The following is a 27,998-nucleotide window of genomic DNA, read 5'->3' on the forward strand; positions in this document are numbered from 1 at the left end:
ATGCGATATTTGAGTGACTCAAACATTACAACAAAATCAATGGGCTAAAAAACCATACTAAAAAATGTTAGTTGACATGGGCTAATTAATCTGGACATTTCTGACCAGTTATAAATGGCTCTCTAAGGTCTGCAATGACTGACATGACAAGAGTAAAACTGCTGATGCAATACCCAATTTCGAAATTGCACCTTGTGCATTCTTCTATTACGACTTCAGGAGCCCCACAGTTTGGGAACCACTGGTATAAGGGACAAAGTATTGCCATGTAGCTGTATCTCTCAAATAGTTTCCTTCTACTTTTATCTCGTGAAGATTGGACATAAAATATAATGGATTTAAACCAACACACAATGTTTTGGTTTAAATCCATTATATTTTATGTCCAATCTTCACGAGATAAAAGTAGAAGGAAACTATTTGGTAGAGCATTGCGCTTGCAACGCCAGTACAAAAAAGTATGAAAATATATGCACTCACTACTTTAAGTCGCTCTGGATAAGAGCGTCTGTGAAATGACTAAAATGTAAATGGTAATGATGATTTTCAAAGCAATGGCAACATAAATTAGAACAGCAACATGTCCTTGCTGGCAGTATCTAAAGCATTACCCCTCTCCCACTTCCAGTCCAGCTCCAGTGTTCCTAGCTGCTCCGGTCCAGTGTTTGGCAGCAGCCTGCCGTCTGTGCAGCAGAGTGGTCTCTCTGTGCTCTGGTGTCTGATGTCGCACTAAGCATGAGAAGAATGTCATTGACGTCAGTGCAGTCTCTGTCAGAGAGAGTGTCACCCCAACCACAGAGATAGAGAGAGAGAGGGGCACCCCAGCCATTGAGAGAGAAAGAGAGAGATGCAGAGAGGGAGAGACACAGAGAGGGAAATGTAAAAGAGGTGAGCAAGAGAGACAAAAGAGAATAACAGAGAGATTTAGGGCCAGTTACAGTGATGAAATGCTGATGTTTGAGGCATACTGGGAATATTACTGGGAATATTACTGTGCGTGTGGCACACACACACATAGCCTATAATGTACACATGTATGGGAATGTTCCTTACTTTGAACCAGTTGTATTGCTGTACATTTGGCACATAGTACATATGCAGACAACAGTGGCGGTCGGTGCCGTTTAAGATTATGATTTTTTTTATGAGCATGGTCTCATTTCTATTACAGCATATTGAATTACTGTTATTCATATTCCATTCACCCAGCTCAATGTAACGTTGATAGGTTTAGGCTACTACATGATACTTGAATTTTTCCTATACCCATCATGAGGTTGCTACAACCTAGCCTACGAATGAAAGTTTACAACGTAGGTGCACAGGTCGAGAGAAAAATTGGAGTAATGAAGGTGACAGCCAGTGTCACATTCAATACCGCCTTGCACACTCTTGCCTGCATCAAGCTGATCTAGGGTGTAATCATTAGTCCAAACAGTTGCAAATGAGAGTTTCTATTGGACAAATTCAGGTATGTTTATCCCCTTTTTGTTCCGTTTGCTTCAGTTTAAGAAACGTTTTTCAACAGAATCAGTGGAATGAATACACCCCTGATCACCCGCACACACAGTTCACTTTCATAGCAGCCATATACAAACAGCATGATCACTTTGCTTGTTGTATAATTCCTTCTTGCATCTACTCGCTCTCCTCCTCTCACGTTTTCCCTTTGCTTGTGGACTTCAGTGCACAACACAACAGCTGTCTGTGACCAGGTGAAAAAACCTTCCCAAGCCAAACCTTCATCCCATAACCACTAACCGCTACACACAGCCTAAATTGTTGTCACCATATTAGCTAGCGTCATAGTCAATTTAGCTACTAGAACTAACGCATCACTAAACCCACTACAATCATGCAGTACAGTGTACAGAAAGCAGTTTAGCAGTTACACCGGTGGGCCCCGTGGCAATAAATTAATAAAACCAAAAGCTTACCTTGACTTGGAATAGTTCCAGTGGATAGCCTTAGCCAGCTAGCTAACATAGTATCCCTCTCTGTTTGAGCTGGGTGTTTGAGTAGGTTAAACTAGCTAGCTGCGTTCGCTAGCTGTGAAAGTGAAAGTTAAAAAAATTCAACAAAATATAGCTAGCTCTCTCTCTCTCTCTCTCTCTCTCTCTCTCTCTCTCTCTCTCTCTCTCGTGCTTCTTCTTCATTTTTGAAGAAATTAATTTGTTCAAAACTGTACAACTATTGTCTTTCTCTCTCTTTGAGTCAACTACTGACCACATTGTATGCACTGCAGTGCTAGCTAGACTTACTGTGTAAGTCTATGGACCATGAGCCTCCTAGGTTTTATATTGAAGTCAATGTACCCAGAGGAGGACGGAAACTAGCTGTCCTCCGGCTACACCATGACTCTACCCAAGAGAGTGCTGTTGAGGCTACTGTAGACCTTAATTGCAAAACAGTGTGTTTTAATCAATTATTTGGTGACATATTAATATATTTGGTATAGATTTATCTAAAAAGTATAACTTATGGTCCTCCCGTCCTCCTCTGAGGAGCCTCCACTGGCAGGCACTATGTGTGTTTCTTAATCCGTAGTTGATTGCTCTCTCTGTATACTTTTGTTACACTCATAGAGTACTGCACCTCCCATACAGTGGCTTGCGAAAGTATTCACCCACCTTGGCATTTTTCCTATTTTGTTGCCTTACAACCTGGAATTAAAATGGATTTTTTTGGGGGTTTGTATCATTTGATTTACACAACATGCCTACCACTTTGAAGATGCAAAATAATTTTGGGGGCAAAACAAACAAGAAATAAGACAAAAAAACTTGAGTGTGCATAACTATTCAACCCTCCCAAAGTCAATAGTTTGTAGAGCCACCTTTTGCAGCAATTGCAGCCGCAACACTCTTGGGGTATGTCTCTATAAGCTTGGCACATCTAGACACTGGGATTTTTGCCCATTCTTCAAGGCAAAACTGCTCCAGCTCCTTCAAGTTGGATGGGTTCCGCTGGTGTACAGCAATCTTTAAGTCATACCACAGATTCTCAATTGGATTGAGGTCTGGGCTTTGACTAGGCCATTCCAAGATATTGAAATGTTTCCCCTTAAACCACTCAAGTGTTGCTTTAGCAGTATGCTTAGGGTCATTGTCCTGCTGGAGGGTGAACCTCCGTCCCAGTCTCAAATCTCTGGAAGACTGAAACAGGTTTCCCTCAAGAACTTCCCTGTATTTAGCGCCATCCATCATTCCTTCAATTCATACCAGTTTCCCAGTCCCTGACGATGAAAAACATCCCCACAGCATGATGCTGCCACTACCATGCTTCACTGTGGGGATGGTGTTCTTGGGGTGATGAGAGGTGCTGGGTTTGCGCCAGACATAGCGTTTTCCTTGATGGCCAAAAAGCTCAATTTTAGTCTCATCTGACCAGAGTACCTTCTTCCATATGTTTGGGGAGTCTCCCACATGCCTTTTGGCGAACACCAAACATGCTTTTTTCTGGCCACTCTTCCGTAAAGCCCAGCTCTGTGGAGTGTGCGGCTTAAAGCTTTGCAGCTCCTTCAGGGTTATCTTTGGTCTCTTTGTTGCCTCTCTGATTAATGCCCTCCTTGCCTGGTCCGTGAGTTTTGGTAGGCGGCCGTCTCTTGGCAGGTTTGTTGTATTTTAATAATGGATTTAATGGTGCTCCGTGGGATGTTCAAAGTTTCTGATATTTTTTTATAACCCAACCCTGATCTGTACTTCTCCACAACTTTGTCCCTGACCTGTTTGGAGAGCTCCTTGGTCTTCATGGTGCCGCTTGCTTGGTGGTGTTGCAGACTCTGGGTCCTTTCAGAACAGGTGTATATATACTGAGATCATGTGACAGATCATGTGACACACAGGTGGACTTTATTTAACTAATTATGTGACTTCTGAAGGTAATTGGTTGCACCAGATCTTATTTAGGGGCTTCATAGCAAAGGGGGTGAATACATATGCATGCACCACTTTTCCGTAATTTATTTTGTAGAATTTTTTGAAACAAGTTATTTTTTTCATTTCACTTCACCAATTTGGACTATGTTGTGTATGTCCATTACATGAAATCCAAATAAAAATCCATTTAAATTACAGGTTGTAATGCAACAAAATAGGAAAAACTGCAAGGGGGATGAATACTTTTGCAAGGCACTGAATCTCCTTGCCTTAAAAGCTCTACCCAATCCTAATTTAGGACAAGGCATCAATATTAATTGGCTTTTGAGAAGGTGACACGTTCTATTAATGTATGACTGAGAGAGGCTTCAGTGCACTACTTACATTTGCAGTGGAAATAAGGAATATAGACTATAATAGAAATTACAAATATTTGAGAAGCTGTTATATGAGGTTCGAAAGGGGTTAGAATAGACTAGTGATACCTCACCCTAACATTGTTTGAAATTGTATGACATTAAAATCATTATTCAGAGATTATTCCTCTTTAAAAAGCATCACTGCCCCTAAATCGCTTTCTCAGACATCTGTCACCGACACATACTGCATACGGTACATCAGAGAAACCAAAGTATCTTGAAGGGTCTGAGAAAAGCTCATGCAGCTCTGTCTCCATCTCTCTCCCTCTCTTTTTCTTAATCCCTCTTTCTCTATATCTCCTCTTATCTGTTCAGCTACCTTCCCTCACCCCTCTCTCCCTCTCTTTTGAATGAATACACAAATTGAGCTCTAGCTCCACTGCCTCATACTCCAGGCCAGGCTTTCTGTGCAGCCCTCCCCTATCCACAGAAAGTCCTCTCAGGCTATAGGTACAGCTCTGAGGAAGCTCAGCGATCTGCCGTCTGGATACCAGGGATGCTACACACACATCATCTATAGGACGGAGCCCAGACTCAACACACACTCATTGGATTATAAGATAGCATTGACATGTAGCGTTTCTGCTGCAGGGAGGCAGAAGCAGAGTGATGTGTTACGGTTAGCTCTCCATCTGGTGTGTGTGTGGTTTGTGTGTGTGTGGTGTGTGTGTGCGGTAAGCGCGCACCCCCCAGCTAGCCAGTCAGCCAGCCAGCTAGGCAGCCAACCAGCATGCTACAGTGTGCTCCCCTTTGTTCCAGCCTGGCGATGAAACCCTGCTGGTTGTGAGATTCTGGACAGCGTCTGGACCTACTGTCCCTCCTCCACCCCCATCCCTCCCTCCTCTCCTCTATCCCCCTGTCCCTCCATCCCTCCCCTTGGCAGACATGGGCCTGCTAACCAGACTGCTCTTCATCCTTCTCCATGACTGGAATTATATATCTTCTATGGACTGTATACTGAACCTCAGACACACACATCACTGAGAGACCGGGATTCTGTGTGTTGTTGTGCATGTGTGTGTGTGTGTTTGTCTTTGTCTCTGTTTTGTTGTTGTCTGTATCGTATCCAAACCTAAGGGGCACCCTCCATATACTCAGTCACTGCTGTGATTTTAACTGTTGCTGTATTAGGGGGTGCTTGGACTTCAACAGCCTGGTGCAGAGTTTCGGCTAGGTTTAGGTTCCAGGACTATATGCCCCTGTCATTCCTCCAAAGGTTTGGACAGTAGGACTATTGGACACGGGGGGGGTCTCTGGGATAGGATTCAGGACTCTAGGCCCCTCTGGTCTCACCCTATCAGGGAGTCTGTCTTGGGGTGGAAATCAGACTTGTGACTTGGCCCCTCTCACTCTCCTACTGGCCCCTCTGCACCAGTATGAAGAGTCACCCATGCGTCCACTCGGGGCATCTCAGCATTGCTGTGTGTGGGGAGGCAGTTTGCGCTAGCCCCCTGAAGCGCCCCCGTACTGACCCCCTGCCCCCCTGTCTCGCCCCCCCAGAGGAGGCCTACCAGAAACTGGCCACTGAGACGCTGGAGGAGCTGGACTGGTGCCTGGACCAGCTGGAGACCCTACAGACCAGACACTCAGTCGGCGAGATGGCCTCCAACAAGGTAAGGACAACAACCTTTTACTTATTATTGTGTGTAATTTTTAGTTGCGTTTGAGTTAGTCTTGGTTTAAAAAACCATGGAGGTGAATTATTTTGCAATCAAGATTGTTGGCTTCCCACACGGTTGGGGAACAAACTTTGACCAGTGTCTTGAACTCAGAACCTCTTTTCCCAGAGAGACCTTGTAAAGTGTGTCGTCTATCTATGGAATGATGTAGAACTATAGTATCCATTTGACCGGGGCACTCCTGTGGGCTGTAAGTGGCTGGAACTACACGATCCAATACTGGGTTTTTCCATACTGTACTGTTCTGTGTATCCAGGTATGCTAGAGGAAAGGTCTGTTCAGGTACTGTAAGGGTTGACTATCCATCTCTTCCCGCATACCTGTGCATAACTGAAGTGTTTTGAAACTACACTACACTGCAATGCATTCTGTCCCTCTCAGCTGGGAACATGACTCTACTGTATGGAGTGAGCATCACCATTGACAGGTAGCCTAGAGGTTAGAGAGGAGGGCCTGCCACCAGAGCGATGCCTGTTGGGAGCTTGACAGCTTTTTAAATAATGTTGTGTTCTAGCCAAGCCACCATCTTGAATTCATACTTGGATTGATTGTGAGGAAGGATACAAGGAGAGGGAAGTGACTTTAGACTATTGAGATGCACCCCTAGTACTCCCCATTCTCTCTCACTCTCTCTCTTTCTCTCTCTCTCTCTCTCTCTCTCTCTCTCTCTCTCTCTCTCTCTCTCTCTCTCTCTCTCTCTCTCTCTCTCTCGCTCTCTCTCTCTCTCTCTCTCGCTCTCTCTCTCTCTCTTTCTCTCTCACTCTCTCACTCTCTCACTCACTCACTCACTCAGACCTATTCCTCCTCCTTCTACAACAGTAGTATCTGTACTAATACTGGTAATGATATAATGATTCATACTGTCTTTCACATGGTATGGGGAGATCCATTGTATCAGTATCTGGAGCTGTATCTAGCATTGTCATGCAGCGAAGGAGATGTCCACGGAGAGTGCTCAGCTCAGCTCTCTCCAGCATGAGCCTGACGCCCTGCATGCTGATCAGCTCTGGGCTCTGCTGGAGAGGCTGCCTGCCTGGCTGATGATGTCACAATCCATGATGTCACAATAGGGGGATGGGCTTGGCGCAAGATAGAGGAGAGGCAGGCAGACAGACAAAAAGGACATAGTCAGACACCGATCCTGTAGCTGTAACACTTGCAGATGGTAGTACAGCCACAGACAGACAGATATGCAATGCCCCTATACAGGGGTGAGAAGCACAGGCTATAATATGTAGCATTGTCAGTGTCACCCTGTCTTATATGAGCTGCTAGCACACACAGCTATACCTGGTTTCCATAGCAACACACCTAGTTGGCTTGCCGCCTCACTCCACCACACAGTAAACACACACACACACACACGCGCGACAGACAGACAGACGGGCTGTGTTTCTCTGCGAGAACACACCATGTACACAACTTTCACTCCTTCTCGGTTATTATCAACCTATGACATGGCTATTTCTTCACTAAAACATCAACATGAAGTATTTCATTTCGTTAATACAGAACAGTAGCATTGGGTACCAGTATCATCCACATACCTTTGTCTTATTTTGTGCTATTTCTATTCACTCCGTACAATTATAGCAGGTTGTAACGTGTGCATTAGCTATACAAGACTTAGGTAGTACGTAGAACACAGGCTGGGGGATCCCCTGTAGCTCAGTTGGTAGAACATGGTGCTTGCAACGCCAGGGTTGTGGGTTCGTTTCCCACGGGGGGCCAGTATGAAACATTTATGCACTCACTAACTGTAAGTCGCTCTGGATAAGAGTGTCTGCTAAATGAAAAAAATAATAAAAAAATGATGTAGCTGGTGTAATTGCATGTATTGTAGGTAATTGTGGCATCACTGTTTTTGTGACAAGTGATCTCATTCTCTGGACCCAGCTGGCCTCAAGCATTCTTTTTCACCCGCATATTTGATGATGTCAGTATCACGTCATTATTGTCTCTGATCATCCTGAAATTGTGGAAAGACATAATGGTTATTGGTATTCGCAAAGGGCATGTTGTATTAATAAGGGGCATGTGTGCCATTATATAGCATCATGTGTACACTGTGTGTACATGTTGTTAGCTTTTACGTGCACACACACACTTTCTTTTCCATCCCCTAGGAAAGAGAAATCTGCCACCAAATCTTCCACCAAAATAAATGTGAGAAAACCAACAATAGCTCCAGATATGAGGTCCATTTTTACTGGGTCTATATTCAGTGGGGAATTGCTATTTTGGGTCACGCTTCCCAAAACCAAATTTGCCTAAACATGATGTGATCCTTTCCATTTTCTACCTAAAGGTGTGTGTTCACACCTATTTTCTGAGTTAACAATAGCAGACTGCCTAGCTAGCCGGCCTGTGTGTGTGCGTGCACGTGCTTGCCTGTTTTGTGGGCCTGTGACGGCCTGTTCCTATATCTCTCTTAATGGGAGACCAGCAGTCTCAGCTGCTCCAGCACTGCTACCCACAGTGCCTTCAGGGACCCAAGGTGGAAGGTAATCTGAGACATGACTTTTCCCCAAACAGTTAATGCAAATATAGTGTCTCTGTCTGTATTTCTGCTATCTACTGAAAGGGTATTTTGGTTGTCCCAAGGCTTGACTTAATTGTTTTAGGTAGGAAACGTATAGTGTAGTAGTATTTTAGTGTATGCCCCACCAATCTAGTTTACACTTAAATACTTTGAGGTGGCATGTTTATTTAAGCAAAACAATAGCCTGTTCTCTTCTCCTCTGTTAATGCCTTTTAATGTGTTCTGACTACCTTCCATCCATGCTCCATCCGAGCTGCTTCATAAGCACACATACCGTGTTCATGTACCCAACCACAGTTCAGAGAAAACACAGCCAGGTTATTGCTCACCATAAAACTCAGGACCAAAGACATGGGATGTGTCCCAAATGGCACCCTATTCCCTATATGTGACCGACCGGCTCGATTCGGTCTTATGTAGCAAAATTTGAAATTGTGTTTTTTACATTGGATAAAAGTAGAGACTCAGAGATAGAAAATGGTATATCATACACTACAGTTGAGGAACAATGGGAAAGTAATTCTGCTTTGAAAGTTGATAAACTTGTAACCTCACTTTTGAGAAAATGGCCCTTGAATGTTTTGGTACACCTACTGGAGAGCTCTTCTTTGTCTACACCCATTCAGCATCGTCCACACCCTCTTAAGCCTTAACCCCACCGATCTCTTTAAGGATTCACATGTGAGGCCATGTACTAAACAACCAAAGATTTCAAGACTAAAGGCTGGTTTATGCTACGGGTGGGTTCGTAAATTTAATCTGGAGTGCCAGAGTGTGCTCTGGGCGTTTGTAAACTCAGAGTGTTGTCAGATTGGCCATTTGTAAATTCAGAGTATTTCGCTCTCGGAGCGTTCAGAGCGCACGCTGGACGCTCTGGCCGAGGAGTAGGGTTGATCCGAGTGTTCTGAACAAACAACAGTAGTCAAGCACCCAAGGTAACTGGCTAACGTTGACTAGCTTGCTAGCTACTTCCAGACACAAATTAGAGAACAGCTCACTCTGACCATTTTACTCGCCCTAGCAGAGCTGGTTAGGCTGTTTTTTCAAATAAAATAAAATAAAATGTATTGGTCACATACACATGGTTAGCAGATGCTATTGCGAGTGTAGCAAAATACATGTGCTTCTAGTTCTGACAGCGCAGCAATATCTAGCAAGTAATATCTAACAGTTCCACAACAAAAACATAATACACACAAATCTAAGTAAAGGAATGGAATAAGAATATATAAATATATGGATGAGCAATGTCATTATCAGAGTGGCATAAGCTAAGATGCAATAGATAGTATAGAATACAGTATATACATATGAGATGGGTAATGCAAGATATGTAAACATTATTAAAGTGGCCTTATTAAAGTGACTAGTGTTCCATTTATTAAAGTGGCCAGTGATTTTCAAGTCTGTATGAAGGCAGCAGCCTCTCTGTGCTAGTGATGGCTGTTTAACAGTCTAATGGCCTTGAGATAGAAGCTGTTTTTTAGTCTCTCGGTCCCAGCTTTGATGCACCTGTACTGTCTCCGCCTTCTGGATGATAGCGGGGTGAACAGGCAGTGGCTCGGGTGGTAGTTGTCCTTGATTATCTTTTTTTTATGTTATCCAGAGTGTTGGTGACTGCAACTGTGCTGCTGGCGACAATTTAATTGCGCTTTTTTGCCAACGTTTACTGACACCGGCCATATTCAATGGGTGTTGAGCGTTCGTAAATTTGTCAGTTATTCTGCGCTCTGGCACACTCAGACGAGAGTGCTCTGAAATCGGAGTAGATAGCCAGAGCGAATTTACCAGCTACGTCTATCGACAGTTGTTGCAGTGACATCATGAACATTCTATTGAAATGGTTGCTTGCATAGTGGAGTCTTTTGTTTAGACGTGTAGCTAGGTAGCTAGCTAAACAATGAACCATATTCCCAACTAATAACGTTACTACACTGCATGAATCTGCAGGTAGCTAACTAACCAGGTTCAATGTTAGCTAGCTAACATTGACTATAACTAGCAATGCAAATGGCTCTGAGATACGAATACTATTACTACACATATCATACACGTAACGTTAGCTAGCGAGCCAGCCAGCTAACGTTAGCTAGCTAACTAACAGTACACTTTAACTTGAAATGAAAATGACTTTCTGACAAAATTTGAAACGTGTAATATCTGAATATGTAGCTAGCTAGACTATCTTACCCGTATACATGGATGGACGCTTCTCCCTCTCTGTCACGGATGCCATGGTTGGCCTTAGTTTGAAGATGTAATCCGAAGACAGGTGTTTTATACAACAGCCTTCTGTGTGTTCTCTTTTCGGCTCCATCTGCATATTTGCAATCAAACGCCAGAATATTCTCCATCTCCTTAGCTATCATACTCTAATTCCACTGATTTCAAAACTCGGTCCTCCAGAAAGTGGAGAGCAACACTTATGCAGTTCTACCACGTGATATCTTTCAAAAAAGCCGCGTTAGAAAGGATTACCTACACATACTGACCAGCTCATATTATAGACAGAAGCGTGCTACATGGCAGACCAATCCGAACTCATCTCTCAGCATGTCCAGCCCACTCATTATCTCAGCCAATCATGGCTAGTGGGAAGGTTGCTCTCCTTTTCCATGGCTAAACCAACTAGGCTCGTAATTTAACAATTTTATTTGTATTTACAGATGGCATACAAGTTTGTTATTAAGGCACATGAAAGTTCACATGTTCCAGATGGAATTTCTGCCAAAAAACGCATTTTATTTTAAAAAAAAAGGTTTACGTTCAAATGGCTCCTGTGAAGTAGTGACGCGCGACATATGCCTAGTTTCCTGAAACTAGTCACATATACAGATGTTCTATCTTAATTTAATCACCCTGTTGTAGTGTACGCTTGTAGTGTATCAACCCCTACAAAAATGTCCATTAATTATAATCCACATAATAATTCACGTCCTGTTGCTGCAGGATTATTTTCCTACTGTGAGAAACTGGTCAAATTAAGATAGCAGATCTGTAGTGCACTACTTCTGAACAGAGGACAAAGCCATGGCCTCATGGTCAAACAAATAGAATCAAGCATAATTTATGACCCTGAGTGAAGTGCCACACAGTATTCTGTGCTGTACTAACTGTCCCATTCAGACATGTTCCAGACAGCCCAGTGACTGACCCTCACTCCTTGTTTAATGGGATTTATAAATGTATTACACATATTATTTTCTGTGGTCTTCTCTGACTCAACTCCCAGGAAATTAGCCTGAATTATTTTCAGTGTGAATATGACATGACCAGGATGAGACCATCTCCGCTTCCAGCAACAGTGTCCCACAGATTACCTCCGTTAGATGACCCACATCAAAAGCACACTCAAACTCATGACACACAACACGCAGTATTGACATCAAACACATGCACACACACACAGTACAAGCATACAGTATGTCCCCATCCCTCTGCACTGCAGAATTCATAGAAAATGTGGAAAAACAACTTATCAGAGGAATTACCTCCAACCTCAACCTCAACCAATCACACAGAGAGATGAGCTCACTCTGCTCCAGCCCAGCCAATCAGCTCTGGTGATCAAGCGCACTGTTTTCTCGATCCTCTCCCTGATAGGCTGGGTGTGTGTGGGTGAGCGCAGCAGCCCGTGTGCTTAACATAGGAGTGTGTGTGAGAGTCAAAGGCAGCCTTATTTATAAGTTGTTGACAGGAGAACTTCTCTCTCCAGGACCACCAGCAGCATCCAAGCATCCTCCTCTCACGTCATCTATTATTCACACATCCCAGTAGTGTGTGTGTGTGTATGGGTTTTACTGTGAGTGTGTGTGTCCGTGTGTGCGGGAGGATGCTCTCATCAGAACCACGGGCAGCCAAACTATGTCCCTAGCTTCCCCAGAGCGCAGTGCTCCAGTCATGATCCTGGACTATGGCTTTCCCCATGTGGAGGAGTGAAGCAGAGGAAGAGGCAGATATGACTAACTGTTCAGTGAATGGACCTGCAATACACCTCAAAGCCCCTCTTATTCTGGGACTCTGCTCTCGCTGTATTGAGCTGAGCTGCTTTTGCTGGTGGTGTTGTTTTTGTTCCTCTCCCTCTCTTTCGCCTGTTCTGTCATTCTGCACTGTAGCTGGCTCTAGTCTGCCTGTTCTGTTTATATTTGGACCACATATTTAGTTTTTTTCAAAATGCCTGAGGTCAACTACCTGCACTCTGTGTCCTGGGGATTTATAAAGGTAAGATGTGAGGTGGATTTTGTTATTTTAATACTATTAATATGTATATTTCGAATAAAGCAAGTCATCATTCCTCTGATGAGGTGAGAATGATGTCATTGCCAGACGAAGGAAAAGCAGGCTTGTCCCTGACATACCTGTGGACTTTGTTTATTTGAGCTGTAAAGAGAGAGACAAACGTGTTGTTTGACGTAGTCCATCTGTATTTCTGGTATTATGAGTTAAATGGTTGTATGGCTGGGTGTGCAGTCTGTGGCTCTTATATAGATAGCACCCAGTTGTTTTGATGCTCTTACTGCTGGCTACTGATGCCTCTATGGAGGGGCATGTTCTCATGACTTATAGCTTATAGCATACAAGGGCCGTTTTTTTGTATGAAATGCAGGAATAGGGATATGCTGTATGTGAAAGGGGTACATATTTATAGGGCTTTATCAATGGCAGTCACTTTAACAAAGAGTGTTATGTCAAAGTCCAACTGCACAGTAAGCACTATGGGTTTATAATGGCCTCTGATATTGATCTATATTGACCATTCCCATACATTATGCATGCTGGCTCCCTAATGCGGGGGCTACAATTGCCAGGTTGAGAATGAAAGGTAAATGTGTGTATTCAGTACTGTCAGCACCACAGCCTTCAGCCTGGTTTCGCAATCACTGTTGTTTAAGAGTCCTCCTCCACCTTCCTCTTATTGTCCTCCAAATCAAAGGCCAAAGCTAAATTTGGGTCTGCCACTCCAATCAGGAGAGAGGGAGTGAGTGACGGAGGGAGAGAGGGAGCGAGGGAGAATGATAGTGGTTGACGGAGAATTGGGTTACTGATGACATCAGAACTGTGGCTGGTGGGGGGGAGCAGCGGGTATCTCACCTGCTCTGTACTGCTTCCAGCCTCTCAACTGTGTGTGTGTGTCATAGCATGCTGTAGTATTACTGATTAAAGTGTGGTTTTGCATAGTGCCTGCTATTTCCCTTCTAAAATACTATTCTACCTTTACAAATGACCTTGGCCCTCAATGGCAGATATGGTCAGAGAGAATGCTCCAATAGGTGCTCCAGGATTCCACCATCTTCGTCCTAAGTCATACAAAATCATGATTGACACATCCAGTGCAGAATGTAACTCAATTTCCCCTGTTTTACTGCAAACTGTAACCCCTTCTCTGTGTGTTTGTTTGTCTGTCTGTCTGTCTGTCTGTTGTGTTCCAGTTCAAGAGAATGTTGAACAGGGAGCTCAGCCACCTGTCGGAGATGAGCCGCTCGGGGAACCAGGTGTCAGAGTTCATATCCAGCACCTTCCTGGGTGAGTGACCACAGTGACCACTGGGCTCCTCCCTGCTCACACTCGTTCCTGTAGAGAGGCAGGAGTTGCGTCCCAAATGGCACCCTATTTCCTATACACTACCGGTCAAAAGTTTTAGCCACCTACTCATTCAAGGGTTTTTATTTTGACTATTTTCTACATTGTAGAATAATAGTGAAGACATCAAAACTATGAAATAACACATATGCAATCATGTAGTAACCAGAAAAGTGAGATTCTTCAAAAAGCCACCCTTTGCCTTGATGACAGCTTTGCACACCCTTGGCATTCTCTCAATCAGCTTCATGAGGTAGTCACCTGGAATGCATTTCAATTAATAGGTTTGCCTTCTTAAAAGTTAATTTGTGGAATTTCTTTCCTTCTTAATGTGTTTGAGCCAGTTGTGTTGTGACAAGGTGGGGGGGTATACAGAAGATAGCCCTATTTGGTAAAAGACCAAGTCCATATTATGGCAAGAACAGCTCAAATAAGCAAAGAGAAACAACAGTCCATTATTACTTTAAGACATGAAATTCAGTCAATACGGAAACTTTCAAGAACTTTGAAAGTTTCTTAGAGTGCAGTCGTAAAAACCATCAAGCGCTATGATGAAACTGGCTGTCATAAGGACCGCCAAAGGAATGGAATACCCAGAGTTATCTCTGCTGCGGAGGATAAGTTCATTAGAGTTACCAGCCTCAGAAATTGTAGCCCAAATACATGCTTCACAGAGTTCAAGTAACAGACACATCTCAACATCAACTGTTCAGAGGAAACTGTGTGAATCAGGCCTTCATGGTCGAATTGCTGCAAAGAAACCACTACTAAAGGACACCAATAAGAAGAAGAGACTTGCTTGGGCCAAGAAACACGAGCAATGGACATTAGACCGGTGGAAATTTGCCCTTTGGTCTGGAGTCCAAATTTGAGATTTTTGGTTCCAACTGCTGTGTCTTTCTGAGACGTGGTGTGGGTGAACGGATGATCTCTGCATGTGTATTTCCCACCGTAAAGCATGGAGGAGGAGGTGCTATGGTGTGGGGGTGCTTTGCTGGTGACACTGTCTGTGATTTATTTAGAATTCAAGGCACATTTATCCAGCATGGCTACCAAAGCATTCTGCAGCGATACGCCATCCCATCTGGTTTGGGCTTAGTGGGACTATCATTTATTTTTAAACAGGACAACGACCCAACACACCTCCAGGCTGTGTAAGGGCTATATTACCAAGAAGGAGAGTGATGGAGTGCTGCATCAGATGACCTGGCCTCCACAATCCCCCGACCTCAACCAAATTGAGATGGTTGGGGATGAGTCGGACGGCAGAGTGAAGGAAAAGCAGCCAACAAGTGTTCAGCATATGTGGGAACTCCTTCAAGACTGTTGGAAAAGCATTCCAGGTGAAGCTGGTGGAGAGAATGCCAAGAGTTTGCAACGCTGTCATCAAGGCAAAGGGTGGCTATTTGAAGAATCTTAAATATAAAATATATTTTGATTTTTTTAACACTTTTTTGGTTACTACACGATTCCATATGTGTTATTTCATAGTTTTGATGTCTTCACTATTATTCTACAATGTAGAAAATAGTAAAAATAAAGAAAAACCCTTGAATGAGTAGGTGTTCTAAAACTTTTGACCGGTAGTGTATAACCCAGTACTTTTGACCAGGTCTCATAGGGTGTCTCTTGTGTTGTTAATACAGACAGTTTGGACATCCCACTCTCTTATTCTATGTTTCTGACACATAGTCTCTTCTTTTATGTGTTTGACACAGACAAGCAGCACGAGGTGGAGATGCCAACTCCGCAGACGCAGAAGGAGAAGGAAGACAAGAAGAACAGGCCCATGTGTCAGATCAGTGGGGTGAAGAAACTTCAGCACAGCTCCAGCCTCACCAACTCTAGCATACCCCGCTTTGGAGTCAAGACAGAGACAGAGGACGAACTGGCTAAGGTGGGCCACAGTGAGAGAAATGGGGAGGAGAGGGAGTGGGAGGAGACATGAAGAGAGAGGGTAAAGAGCAGAAAAGTGAGGGACACAGAGAGATAGATGGGAGAGGGTGGTAGGGAAAGATTTAGAGAGGGGGTAGAGAAAGAAAAGAAGACAGATAGTGCGAGGCTCTTAAACAGATGTCTACTACTGTATATTGGTGTGTAAAGGGTTCGTTTCCCTTTGCAGGAGCTGGAGGATGTAAATAAATGGGGCCTTAATGTTTTCAAAGTCACTGAGTTCTCTGGGAACAGGCCACTGACGGTCATGATGCACACTATATTCCAGGTAATCATCACAGTTACATTTGATCTGCTCTATTTTTGTAGATTGTACTAACATGACTACTAGAATACAAAATATTGTTTTTGTTTTTCTTATAGGAGAGAGACTTGTTAAAAACGTTCAAAATTCCACTCGACACCTTTATAACCTACCTGATGACCTTAGAAGACCATTACCATGGCGATGTGGCCTACCACAACAACATCCATGCTGCTGATGTCACCCAGTCCACTCACGTGCTGCTATCCACCCCTGCTCTAGAGGTTAGACCCCTCAATCAATCAGTCAATCAATTCATCAATTACATACTTCAGCTTTTATTTGTCAGATTGTAACTGACAGATTTCTGATTGCTGTTATTTGGTGTGATACTCACCATCTTTTCATGGTTGAATGGCTGGTGTGACCCTGTACTGTCTTCTCTGCTGTTCCCAGGCTGTGTTCACCGACCTGGAGATCCTAGCTGCCATATTCGCCAGTGCTATTCATGACGTTGACCACCCTGGAGTCTCCAACCAGTTCCTCATCAATACTAGTGAGTCTAAATACAGAACTGACTTAACAGCTACGTCAATGGCTTAGCTGGCTGGTGCAAACGTATGCACGCACACACATGCACGCGCGCCCACATACACATAAAAGCCACTCATCAGAGCATGCATGAAAGTGAAGACACATACACACGGGCCCACCACTACACACATGCACACACACTCAAATGGACTATAGAGGGGAGATCAATAATGGATGCCGTCTGTCTCTCCGCCGTGTCTGGGATCAACACTCACGCGATTCAATCTACCCATGTGCACACACACCATATGCCCTCCCAGCTCTGGGCCAAATGCTTCTTCTTGGAAGCTGTAAGTACAGAGGGAATTGCTGTATTTCGGTTGGTACTATAATTCCACCACATACTGTAGAATACAGTAACGAATAGTATAGTGTAACCACTAGCTTCATTACAAGTGGAAATAGTGTCCTTATTCTACAAATGATCGACCACAGATCTGTTAAAGAGATTCTATGGCACTTTTGTATACTTTTTAGCCGGTAGTTCTGAAAGTAGTGCTCACGTGCCAAAAGTGGTCCCCCAAAATTGCGTACTACGTCACATAGGTGCACCACGTCAATGCTCTCTCTCTCGCTCTGCTGTGTGTGCATCTTGCTAGCTGTCACTCAGATGGCGAGGGGCTGTAGCCCATTGGCTAGAACTCGATTTCCTAGGGGGCTGGTCCACGTGGGGGAAAATGTAGGGAAAATGGCGCAGCACAGCTTCCAGAAAAACTAGGGATTTCATGGCTAATTGAGGTAAGACTGTAATTGTGCTTATAGATTAAGCATGTTTATAAACTGGGTCGTTCTGGATGCTGATTGGCTGAAAGACGTGGTATATGAGACAATATACTACGGGTATGACGCAAAACTACTTGTTTACTATTCTAATTACGTTAGTAACCTGTTCATAATAGCAATAAGGTACCTCAGGGGTTTGTGGTATATGGCCAATATATCACGGCTAAGGGCTGTATCCAGGATCTCTGTGTTGCGTCGTGCATAAGAATCAAATGAAATGCAAATAGTCTGAGTAGCGATGATTAGCTGTTCATGAGTCTTATGGCTTGGGGGTAGAAGCTGTTAAGAAGCCTTTTGGACCTAGACTTGGCGCTCCGGTACCGCTTGCCGTGCGGTAGCAGAGAGAACAGTCTATGATTAGGGTGACTGGAGTCTTTGACAATTTTTAGGGCCTTCCTCTGACACTGCCTGGTATAGAGCTCCTGGATGGCAGGAAGCTTGGCCCCAGTGATGTACTGGGCCGTACGTACTACCCTCTGTAGTGCCTTGTGGTCAGAGGCCGAGCAGTTGCCATACCAGGCGGTGATGCAACCAGTCAGGATGCTCTCGATGGTGCAGCTGTAGAACTTTTTGAGGATCTGAGGACCCATGACAAATCTTTTCAGTCTCCTGAGGGGGAATAGGCTTTGTCGTGCCCTCTTCACGACTGTGCTTAGTCCTCTTTTTTGTCCTGTAGTCCACAATCTTCTCCTTTGTCTTGATCACGTTGAGGGAGAGGTTGTTATCCTGGCACCTCATGGCCAGGTCTCTGACCTCTTTCCTATAGGCTGTGTCATCGTTGTCAGTGATCAGGCCTACCACTGTTGTGTTGTCGGCAAACTTAATGATGGTGTTGGAGTCGTGCCTGGCCATGCAGTCATGGGTGAACAGGGAGTACAGGAGGGGACTGACCACACACCCCTGAGGGGCCCCCGTGTTGAGGATCAGCGTGGCATATGTGTTGTTACCTACCCTTACCACCTGGGGGCGGCCCGTCAGGAAGTCCAGGATCCAGTTGCAGAGGGAGGGGTTTAGTCCCAGGGTCCTTAGCTTAGTGATGAGCTTTGAGGGCACTATGGTGTTGAACACTGAGCTGTAGTCAATGAATAGCATTCTCACGTAGGTGTTCTTCTTGTCCAGGTGGGAAAGGGCAGTGTGGAGTGCAATAGAGATTGCATCATCTGTGGATCTGTTGGGGCGGTATGCTAATTGGAGTGGGTCTAGGGTTTCTTGGATAATGGTGTTGATGTGAGCCATGACCAGCCTTTCAAAGCACTTCATAGCTACAGACGTGAGTGCTACGGGTCAGTAGTCATTTATGCAGGTTATTTTAGTGTTCTTGGCACAGGGACTATGGTGGTCTGCTTGAAACATGTTGGTATTACAGACTCAGTCAGAGACATGTTGAAAATGTCAGTGAAGACACTTGCCAGTTGGTCAGCGCATGCTCGGAGTACACGTCCTGGTAATCCGTCTGGCCTTGCGGCCTTGTGAATGTTGACCTGCTTAAAAGTCTTACTCACATCGGCTACGGAGAGCGTGATCACATAGTCATCCGGAACAGCTGATGCTCTCATGCATGCTTCAGTGTTGCTTGCCTCGAAGCGAACATAGAAGTGATTTAGCTCGTCTGGTAGGCTCGTGTCACTGGGCAGCTCGCGGCTGTGCTTGCCTTTGTAGTCTGTAATAGTTTGCAAGCCCTGCCACATCCGACGAGCGTCGGAGCCGTGTAGTATGATTCAATCTTAGTCCTGTATTGACTCTTTGCCTGTTTGATGGTTCGTCGGAGGGCATAGTGGGATTTCTTGTAAGCGTTAGAGTCCCGCTCTTTGAAAGCTGCTTTAGCTCAATGCAGATGTTGCCTGTAATCCATGGCTTCTGGTTGGGGTATGTACGTATGGTCACTGTGGGGACGACGTCATCGATGCACTTATTGATGAAGCCAGTGGCTGATGTGGTGTACTCCTCAATGCCATCGTAAGAATCCCAGAACATTTTATAGTCTATGCTAGCAAAACAGTCCTGTAGCCTGCGTCATCTGACCACTTCCTTATTAACCAAGTCATTGGTGCTTGCTAATAAGCAGGAATCAGGAGGTTAGAATTATGGTCAGATTTGCCAAATGGAGGGCGAGGGAGAGCTTTGTATGCGTCTCTGTGTGTGGAGTAAAGGTGGTCTAGAGTTTTTTTTCTCCTCTGGTTGCATCTTTAACATGCTGGTAGAAATGAGGTAGAACGGATTTAAGTTTCCCTGCATTAAAGTCCCCGGCCACTAGGAGCGCTGCCTCTGGATGACCGTTTTACTGTTTGCTTATGACCTTATACAGCTCATTGAGTGCAATCTTAGTGCCAGCATCGGTTTATGGTGGTAAATAGACAGCTACGAAAAATATAGAAGAAAACTCTCTTGGTAAATAGTGTGGTCTACAGCTTATCATGAGATACTCTACCTCAGGCGAGCAAAACTTTGAGACTTCCTTAGTATTAGATTTTATGCACCAGTTGTTGTTTACAAATATACACAGACCGCCACCCCTTGTCTTACCGGAGTCAGCCGTTCTATCCTGCCGATATAGCATATATCCCGCTCAGCCACGACTCAGTGAAACATGTGACGTCACGAGAGGCTACACAGCTTTCAGCGGGATTGCTCAAGTAGTGCAAGGAGACAAGGTTCAAACAAAACAAGGATTTTATTATAGGTCTTGGGAAATTAACGAAAATATAACAAAATTCTGTTCTCTTGTGGCTCTTTAAGGGTTAACAGTTCAGGGATGTCTCTTCCACATCCAAAGTCATAATTCTCACTCGCTCAGATAACTTTTCCCCAGCCTTACTGTAGTCCACGTTGCAGCTAGTGGCCAACCCAGCAAAAAGTCCTTCCAAATGTCTCTCACGTATTTCCACAGGTGCATATATCCAAAGGTGAGTATTTCCCAAAGGTAAGTATCTCCAAATCCTTATATTCCTCATGGAAGTGGACGTGCAGCACTCTTGTCCTCCAGAGAGCCCAGGTTGGAGACTGTGTCTCTTCCCTTCCCAAACCTTCAGCTCATCAGCTCCTCATTTGTTTCAGCTGCGTGGGAAGATTGGCCATAGAGGGGTGGGGTTCCCGACCATACCAGCAGATGGAGCCATAGCTGTCTGGGTTTGCAGCCACCTCAGGGGGATGTAACGTCCCTCCAGGACACAGCCTCTCGTGACATCACACATCCCCCTCCTCGGGACCGACGTCCTCGTCGGGTAAAGGCAGCGAAGAAGGCATCACGCCGGGAGAGGGCGTCCGCATTGCCGTGGTGCTTGCCAGACTGCTCTCTCTTCAACTCCTCCAACTCTAGGACCAGGGACTCAGCCTCCTGTTGTCTCTCCTTGAGTTTCTTACTGAACGCATCCGCCTTGGTTTTAGCAGAGTTTAGCTTCTGTTGAGCAGCTTTCAGTTCCTTCTCTCTCTCTGCCTCCGCATTCTTCATCTTGTTCTCCAACACCTTGTACTTCTCCTCTGCCTTCTTCTGGACCTCCTTACTACTGCGCAGGGTCTCCTCACACTCCTCGATGGTCCTGCGCAGCCTCTCCAGCTCCTCCTGTTGCTTAGGGAAGGAGCTCTGTTGGAGTTTAGCCTGGAGGATATCTAACTCTTCTGTCTTCATGTCTAACTGTTGCTTTAACAAACGATACCTCTCAGCGGTCCCCTTCAGACCAGACAGTTCTTTGTCCAGATTCTGTAGCTCCGTCTCTGTGTCGGTCTGGGCACCTGCCATCCCTATCAGAGCCCGGGGCGGGAGTGAGTAACTCGGAGGATTGCACCGGAGCCTTCCCAGGATGAGTCTTGCCTCTCCGTTTCCGAGGTACTCGGGTTATCCTCTCCTGAGACTCTCTCCAGAGTGGGTAAAAGGCTGGGCAGTCTCGTCCAATTAGGACAGGGACGGGGAGGGAATCAACCACCCCCGCCGTCGTGTGTATGGTTCCCCGTGTGCTGGTCATTGTAAGTTCAGTAATGGGGTATTCTCTGGTGTCCCCATGGACACAGGAAACTGGGAGGACTTTCCCCGGGGTCAGACACGTTGGGCCCACCAAATCCTTACGCACCAGGGTGGCCCGGCTACCAGAATCCAGTAAGGCCTCCACATCATGGTGATTCACAGTTACCGGGCAGGTGGGGGTCGATCTGGGCCGCCATCTACGACTCCCAAGAGCGAGGCAAAACGGTGTGTGGGTGCTGAGCTGGAGGACTCCGCAGTGGGCATAGGTTCATCGGCTGGTTTCCCACACTGCCAGGAGATATGTCCCATCTCCCCACACCGGTAACACTGTCGAAGTTTCCCCCTCCTGGTGTACTCTTCTTGGACCCGCCTGGTTTCTGGCTCCCCCTGGAGCCGGGATAAGTCCTGACGTGGCTGGGTTCGAGACCTTGGGGTCCTTTGGACGGGTTCTTCCCATTTGTGGTGGGGCCGCCCTCCTGGGGTCTTTTCGGGAAGCATTCAGCATCTCCGCTGTGGCCTGGTACTTTTCCACAGCTTCCACGGTCAGATCAGCCGTGGTCAAGGCCTGTTGACTGATGAACCGTTTTGCCTCATAAGGCAGGGCGCGTGGGTAACGATCCACCACAACGGCCTCCACCACCGCCGCTGCTGTATTCCTCTGCGGATCCAGCCATTTCCTTGCGATTCGGACAAGTTCATGCATCTGCGCCCGAGGAGGTTGGTCTGGTTGGAAGGTCCAGCTGTGAAAGCGCTGGGCCATACCAAACTTTGTGAGTCCATATCTGCTGAGGATCTCAGACTTCAGGGCATCATAGTCAGTAACCTGGTCAGGGCCCAGGTCCCGGACAGCATTCAGCGATTCCCCGGTTAGAAAGGGGGGCTAACAGACCAACCCACTGTTGCTTGGGCCAGGCTTCCCTAGTGGCCGTGGCCTCAAATGCATGCAGGTATGCCTCAATGTCATCGGTAGCTCCCATCTTAGATATAAAGTCACTTGCCTTTATTGGGCGGGTATTTTGGACCACCCTCTGTCTCTGCAACTGCAATTCCTCTGCCTTCAGAAGGTTGGCTTTCTTTTGCTCCTCCAAGAGAGCCACGTTTGCTTGCATCTGGGCTTGCTGGCCAGCAACAAGGGCTTTCAATATGTCCTCCATTTCAGTCGGCGGGGAGCCTACGGCCAACTTGGAAAACTGGGTGATCAAACCTTCGGTATCCTCCTCTGACATGCACTATTAACGCTTGAGCGTGCCTGTATTCTCCACCATCTGTGACGTCACGAGAGGCTACACAGCTTTCAGCGGGATTGCTCAAGTAGTGCAAGGAGACAAGGTTCAAACAAAACAAGGATTTTATTATAGGTCTTGGGAAATTAACGAAAATATAACAAAATTCTGTTCTCTTGTGGCTCTTTAAGGGTTAACAGTTCAGGGATGTCTCTTCCACATCCAAAGTCATAATTCTCACTCGCTCAGATAACTTTTCCCCAGCCTTACTGTAGTCCACGTTGCAGCTAGTGGCCAACCCAGCAAAAAGTCCTTCCAAATGTCTCTCACGTATTTCCACAGGTGCATATATCCAAAGGTGAGTATTTCCCAAAGGTAAGTATCTCCAAATCCTTATATTCCTCATGGAAGTGGACGTGCAGCACTCTTGTCCTCCAGAGAGCCCAGGTTGGAGACTGTGTCTCTTCCCTTCCCAAACCTTCAGCTCATCAGCTCCTCATTTGTTTCAGCTGCGTGGGAAGATTGGCCATAGAGGGGTGGGGTTCCCGACCATACCAGCAGATGGAGCCATAGCTGTCTGGGTTTGCAGCCACCTCAGGGGGATGTAACGTCCCTCCAGGACACAGCCTCTCGTGACATCACAAACATAAGATATTACAGTTTTTTATGTCCTGTTGGTAGGATATCCTTGATCTTAGGTCATCCATTTTGTTTTCAAATGATTGTACGTTGGCTAATAGGATTGATGGAAGAGGCAGATTACTCGCTCGCCGTCGGATCCTTACAAGCCACCCCGACCTACGTCCACGATATCTCTGTCTCTTTCTCATGCGAATGACAGGGATTTGGGCTTTGTCAGGTGTCTGTAGAATATCCTTCACGTCCGACTCGTTGAAGAAAAAAATCTTCGTCCAATACGAGGTGAGTAATCGCTGTCCTGATATCCAGAAGCTCTTTTTGGTCATAAGAGACGGTGGCAGAAACATTATGAACAGAATCAATTACAAATAACGCGAAAAAACACACATAATAGCACAATTGGTTAGAGGGCCGTAAAACGGCAGCCATCTCCTCCAGCGCCATCTTGAACAGCCCTTAGCCGTGGTATATTTGCGATATACCACAGCCCTTCGGGCCTTATTGCTTAAATGAACTACACATTCACACATCAAGCCAAAAGCGAGAGGTTTAAAAAATACTTAGTAGTCGCCAAAGTTCCGGAGCATGTGTTTTAAAGTATATATTTATGTTATATATTGACTGGTGAGGCAAAGGACCTCAACAACGCCTCTCCATCGAACCCTGTTTTGTGGACATAATATCACATTATTTATGTCAAGCATCTGAGTCATTGAATGTGTGTTTGTCCCCCAGACTCAGAGCTGGCCCTCATGTACAATGACTCGTCAGTCCTGGAGAACCACCACCTGGCTGTGGGCTTCAAGTTGCTTCAGGAAGAGAACTGTGACATCTTCCAGAACCTGACCAAAAAACAACGACAATCACTGCGCAAGATGGTCATCGACATTGTGAGTGACTAGATAATCATCAGTAACCAATAGGAACATCTGTGAAATAGTCTCCACATCAGCTTAGAAAATGTTAATGGATGTACTTGATTGCTACTGTTTACTTCTCCTAAGTTCTCCTAAGTTACCAAAGGCAGGTTCTGTTCTATTGCTTTGTCCCTGCCAGTATTGTGACAGCCTGTGATGTGTCTCTTGTGGTGCCCAGGTCCTAGCGACTGACATGTCCAAACACATGAACCTGCTGGCTGACCTAAAGACCATGGTGGAGACCAAGAAGGTAACCAGCTCTGGAGTTCTACTCCTGGACAACTACTCTGACAGGATACAGGTGCTGCAGAACATGGTGCACTGTGCAGACCTGAGTAACCCCACCAAGCCCCTGCAGCTGTACCGCCAGTGGACCGACCGCATCATGGAAGAGTTCTTCACCCAGGGGGACAGGGAGAGGGAGAGAGGCATGGAGATCAGCCCTATGTGTGACAAACACAATGCCTCTGTCGAGAAGAGCCAGGTACCCAAACACATCAGACACACGCGCACATTCACACACACCCAATACACACTAACACATATCCTTTCTGTTGTTTTTCACTGAACCTAAGCCTCCCTCTCTCCAGGTAGGCTTCATAGACTACATCGTCCACCCTCTATGGGAAACATGGGCAGATCTGGTGCACCCTGACGCCCAGGACATCCTGGACACTCTGGAGGACAACAGGGAGTGGTACCAGAGCACCATACCCCAGAGCCCCTCACCTACCCTGGACGAGCCTGAGGACATCAGCCGCCCCCCTGGAGGGGACAAGTTCCAGTTTGAACTCACCCTGGAGGAGGACGGGGAGTCGGACACGGAGAAGGACAGTGGCAGCCAACCCGAGGAGGAGGATGAAGAAGAGGAGAACAGTTGTAGTGACTCAAAAACACTCTGTACGCAGGACTCTGAGTCGACAGAGATACCACTGGACGAACAGGTAGGGGAGGATGAGGAAGAGGAGGTGGAAGTGGAAGGAGAGTCCTCTTCATCGCAACAATGTGTAGTGGAAGAGGATGAGGAGGGGGAGGATGATGAGAAGAAGGGAGAGGAGAAACCAGCCGATACATAGCAGTGTATGGACGGCAACTGAACTGTTCTTCTTAGTAACCAGAGATTATTATTTATAGAGTATTTGGGGGTTTTGTGGAGTGTCTGTCAGTTTAAAATATATATATGTCTATGTTTATGGTTCCAAAGCGCACGCTGCTCTCCACCCCTTGGTCACTCCTCTCTCCTCATCCTATTGGTCAGCTTCTTAGACACGCCCACTGGTACTTCTACAAGTTTTTTGCACTCAGGAAAACACTTTTCCATTCACGTTTGTACTGAAGTTGTCTGTGTGTTATTTCACTTTAAAACCCAGTCCTAGTGTGTTGAAGTTACATTAAGGATTTTGATCAGCCGTTTAGAGTGTGTTTAATACTGTTTATATACAGTATAGCTCCTCCTTTCAGACTTGCCTGACTGATGGCAGTGGTTCTGTGTATTATTAAGTGCCCGTTCTGCAGAAGTCGCTATAGTATATTTTTTTCTTAGTACTCCTCAGCAAAGCGAGTGAAGCAATGTGCTACTTGCTGTGTGGTCTGGATGAATGAAAGCCGAACAGGACACGTCACCATGGAGAGTGGAGCTGCAGCACATGGAGAGAAATGCATTGTGGGAATTTATCAATACACTTTTCTGAAGTTTAAGTCTTCCTTGAAAACCTGACTGAAAAAAAGGCTAAGATCTTACAGCGCTAATGCTGGGTTTGACCTCTACAGTTTTTGTATCATACCGTACGTAACATGGAGATATTTTTTAAGTTTTACTTTTGCTATCCTAGGTTTTACTTTTGTTAACAAAGAGATAAAGAGAACTGACTTGAAAGTCAAGTGAAATCTGTTGAGGAGAAATAGCTTGTCTGCCACTGCTTTTCTGTGTGTAAAAGGGTCATTTTCCAGTTATTGTATTGGGGAATATTTGCACTTCTTTAAATATATCCAACCTGGCCTCAGGGCAATTCGTAGCATTTGGGACATACATTTGCTCCTTTCATTTAGTATGATATGTTACATTACAAATGGAATAGTGGTTGTACAATATTATACGAATTGGAGGATATATAGTATCATAAGTCTTACCTGGTCGAACAATATCATATGAATTGAATGACGTAACTTATCATACACTACCAGTCAAATGTTTTAGAACACCTACTCATTCAAGGGTTTTTCTATATTTTTACTATTTTTTACATTGTAGAATAGTAGTGAAGACATCAAAACTAACACATATGGAATCATGTAGTAACCAAAAAAGTGTTAAACAAATCAAAATATATTTTATATTTAAGATTCTTCAAATAGCCACCCTTTGCCTTGATGACAGCTTTGCACACTCTTCGCATTCTCTCAACCAGTAGTCACCTGGAATGCTTTTCCAACAGTCTTGAAGGAGTTCCCACATATGCTGAGCACTTGTTGGCTGCTTTTCCTTCACTCTGCGGTCACACTCATCCCAAACCATCTCAATTTGGTTGAGGTCAGCGGATTGTGGAGGCCAGGTCATCTGATGCAGCACTCCAGCACTCTCCTTCTTGGTCAAATAGCCCTTACACAGCCTGGAGGTGTGTTGGGTCATTGTTCTGTTGAAACACAAATGATAGTCCTACGAATCGCTGCAGAATGCTGTGGTAGCCATGCTGGTTAAGTGTGCCTTGAATTCTAAAGAAATCACAGACAGTGTCACCAGCAAAGCACCCCCACACCATAACACCTCCTCCTCCATGCTTTACAGTGGGAAATACACATGCGGAAATCATCTGTTCACCCACACCGCGTCTCACAAAGACACAGCGATTGGAACCAAAAATCTCAAATTTGGATTCCAGACCAAAGGACAAATGTCCACCGGTCTAATGTCCTTTGCTCATGTTTCTTGGCCCAAGCAAGTCTCTTCTTCTTATTGGTGTCCTTTAGTAGTGGTTTCTTTGCAGCAATTCGACCATGAAGGCCTGATTCACGCAGTCTCCTCTGAACAGTTGATGTTGAGATGTGACTGTTACTTGAACTCTGTGAAGCATTTATTTGGGCTGCAATTTCTGAGGCTGGTAACTCTAATGAACGTATCCTCTGTAGCAGAGGTAACTCTGGGTCTTCCATTCCTGTGGCGATCCTCATGAGAGCCAGTTTCATCATAGCGCTTGATGGTTTTTGCGACTGCACTTGAAGAAACTTTCAAAGTTCTTGACATTTTCCACATTGACCTTTATGTCGTTTCTCTTTGCTTATTTGAGCTGTTCTTGCCATAATATGGACTTGGTCTTTTACCAAATAGGGCTATCTTCTGTATACCTTGTCACAACACAACTGATTGGCTCAAACGCATTAAGAAGGAAAGAAATTCCACAAATTAACTTTTAACAAGGTACACCTGTTAATTTAAAATGCATTCCAGGTGACTACCTCATGAAGCTGGTTGAGAGAATGCCAAGAGTTTGCAAAGCTGTCATCAAGGCAAGGGGTGGCTTCTTTGAAGAATCTCAAATATAAAATATATTTTGATTTGTTTAAGACGTTTTTGGTTACTACATGATTCCAT

At 45.2% G+C, this 27,998-nt stretch overlaps 1 protein-coding gene across 1 annotated transcript in view; it reads left to right on the forward strand.

The window, feature by feature from the left end:
• Positions 1-26,620, forward strand: part of LOC121551142 (cAMP-specific 3',5'-cyclic phosphodiesterase 4D-like) — a 346,169-nt gene extending 319,549 nt beyond the window's left edge. The window contains exons 6-14 of the mRNA XM_041863696.1: positions 5,798-5,910; positions 13,948-14,041; positions 15,817-15,995; positions 16,221-16,319; positions 16,415-16,579; positions 16,752-16,851; positions 24,228-24,382; positions 24,588-24,893; positions 25,000-26,620. Of these exons, the coding sequence (XP_041719630.1) occupies positions 5,798-5,910; positions 13,948-14,041; positions 15,817-15,995; positions 16,221-16,319; positions 16,415-16,579; positions 16,752-16,851; positions 24,228-24,382; positions 24,588-24,893; positions 25,000-25,485 (1,697 nt within the window). The 3' untranslated portion in view covers positions 25,486-26,620. The remainder of the gene's footprint in view (positions 1-5,797; positions 5,911-13,947; positions 14,042-15,816; positions 15,996-16,220; positions 16,320-16,414; positions 16,580-16,751; positions 16,852-24,227; positions 24,383-24,587; positions 24,894-24,999) is intronic.
• Positions 26,621-27,998: the final 1,378 nt, after the last annotated feature.

This window comes from Coregonus clupeaformis, chromosome 18, assembly GCF_020615455.1.
Source record: "Coregonus clupeaformis isolate EN_2021a chromosome 18, ASM2061545v1, whole genome shotgun sequence".
NCBI classification, from domain to species: Eukaryota; Metazoa; Chordata; class Actinopteri; order Salmoniformes; family Salmonidae; genus Coregonus; species Coregonus clupeaformis.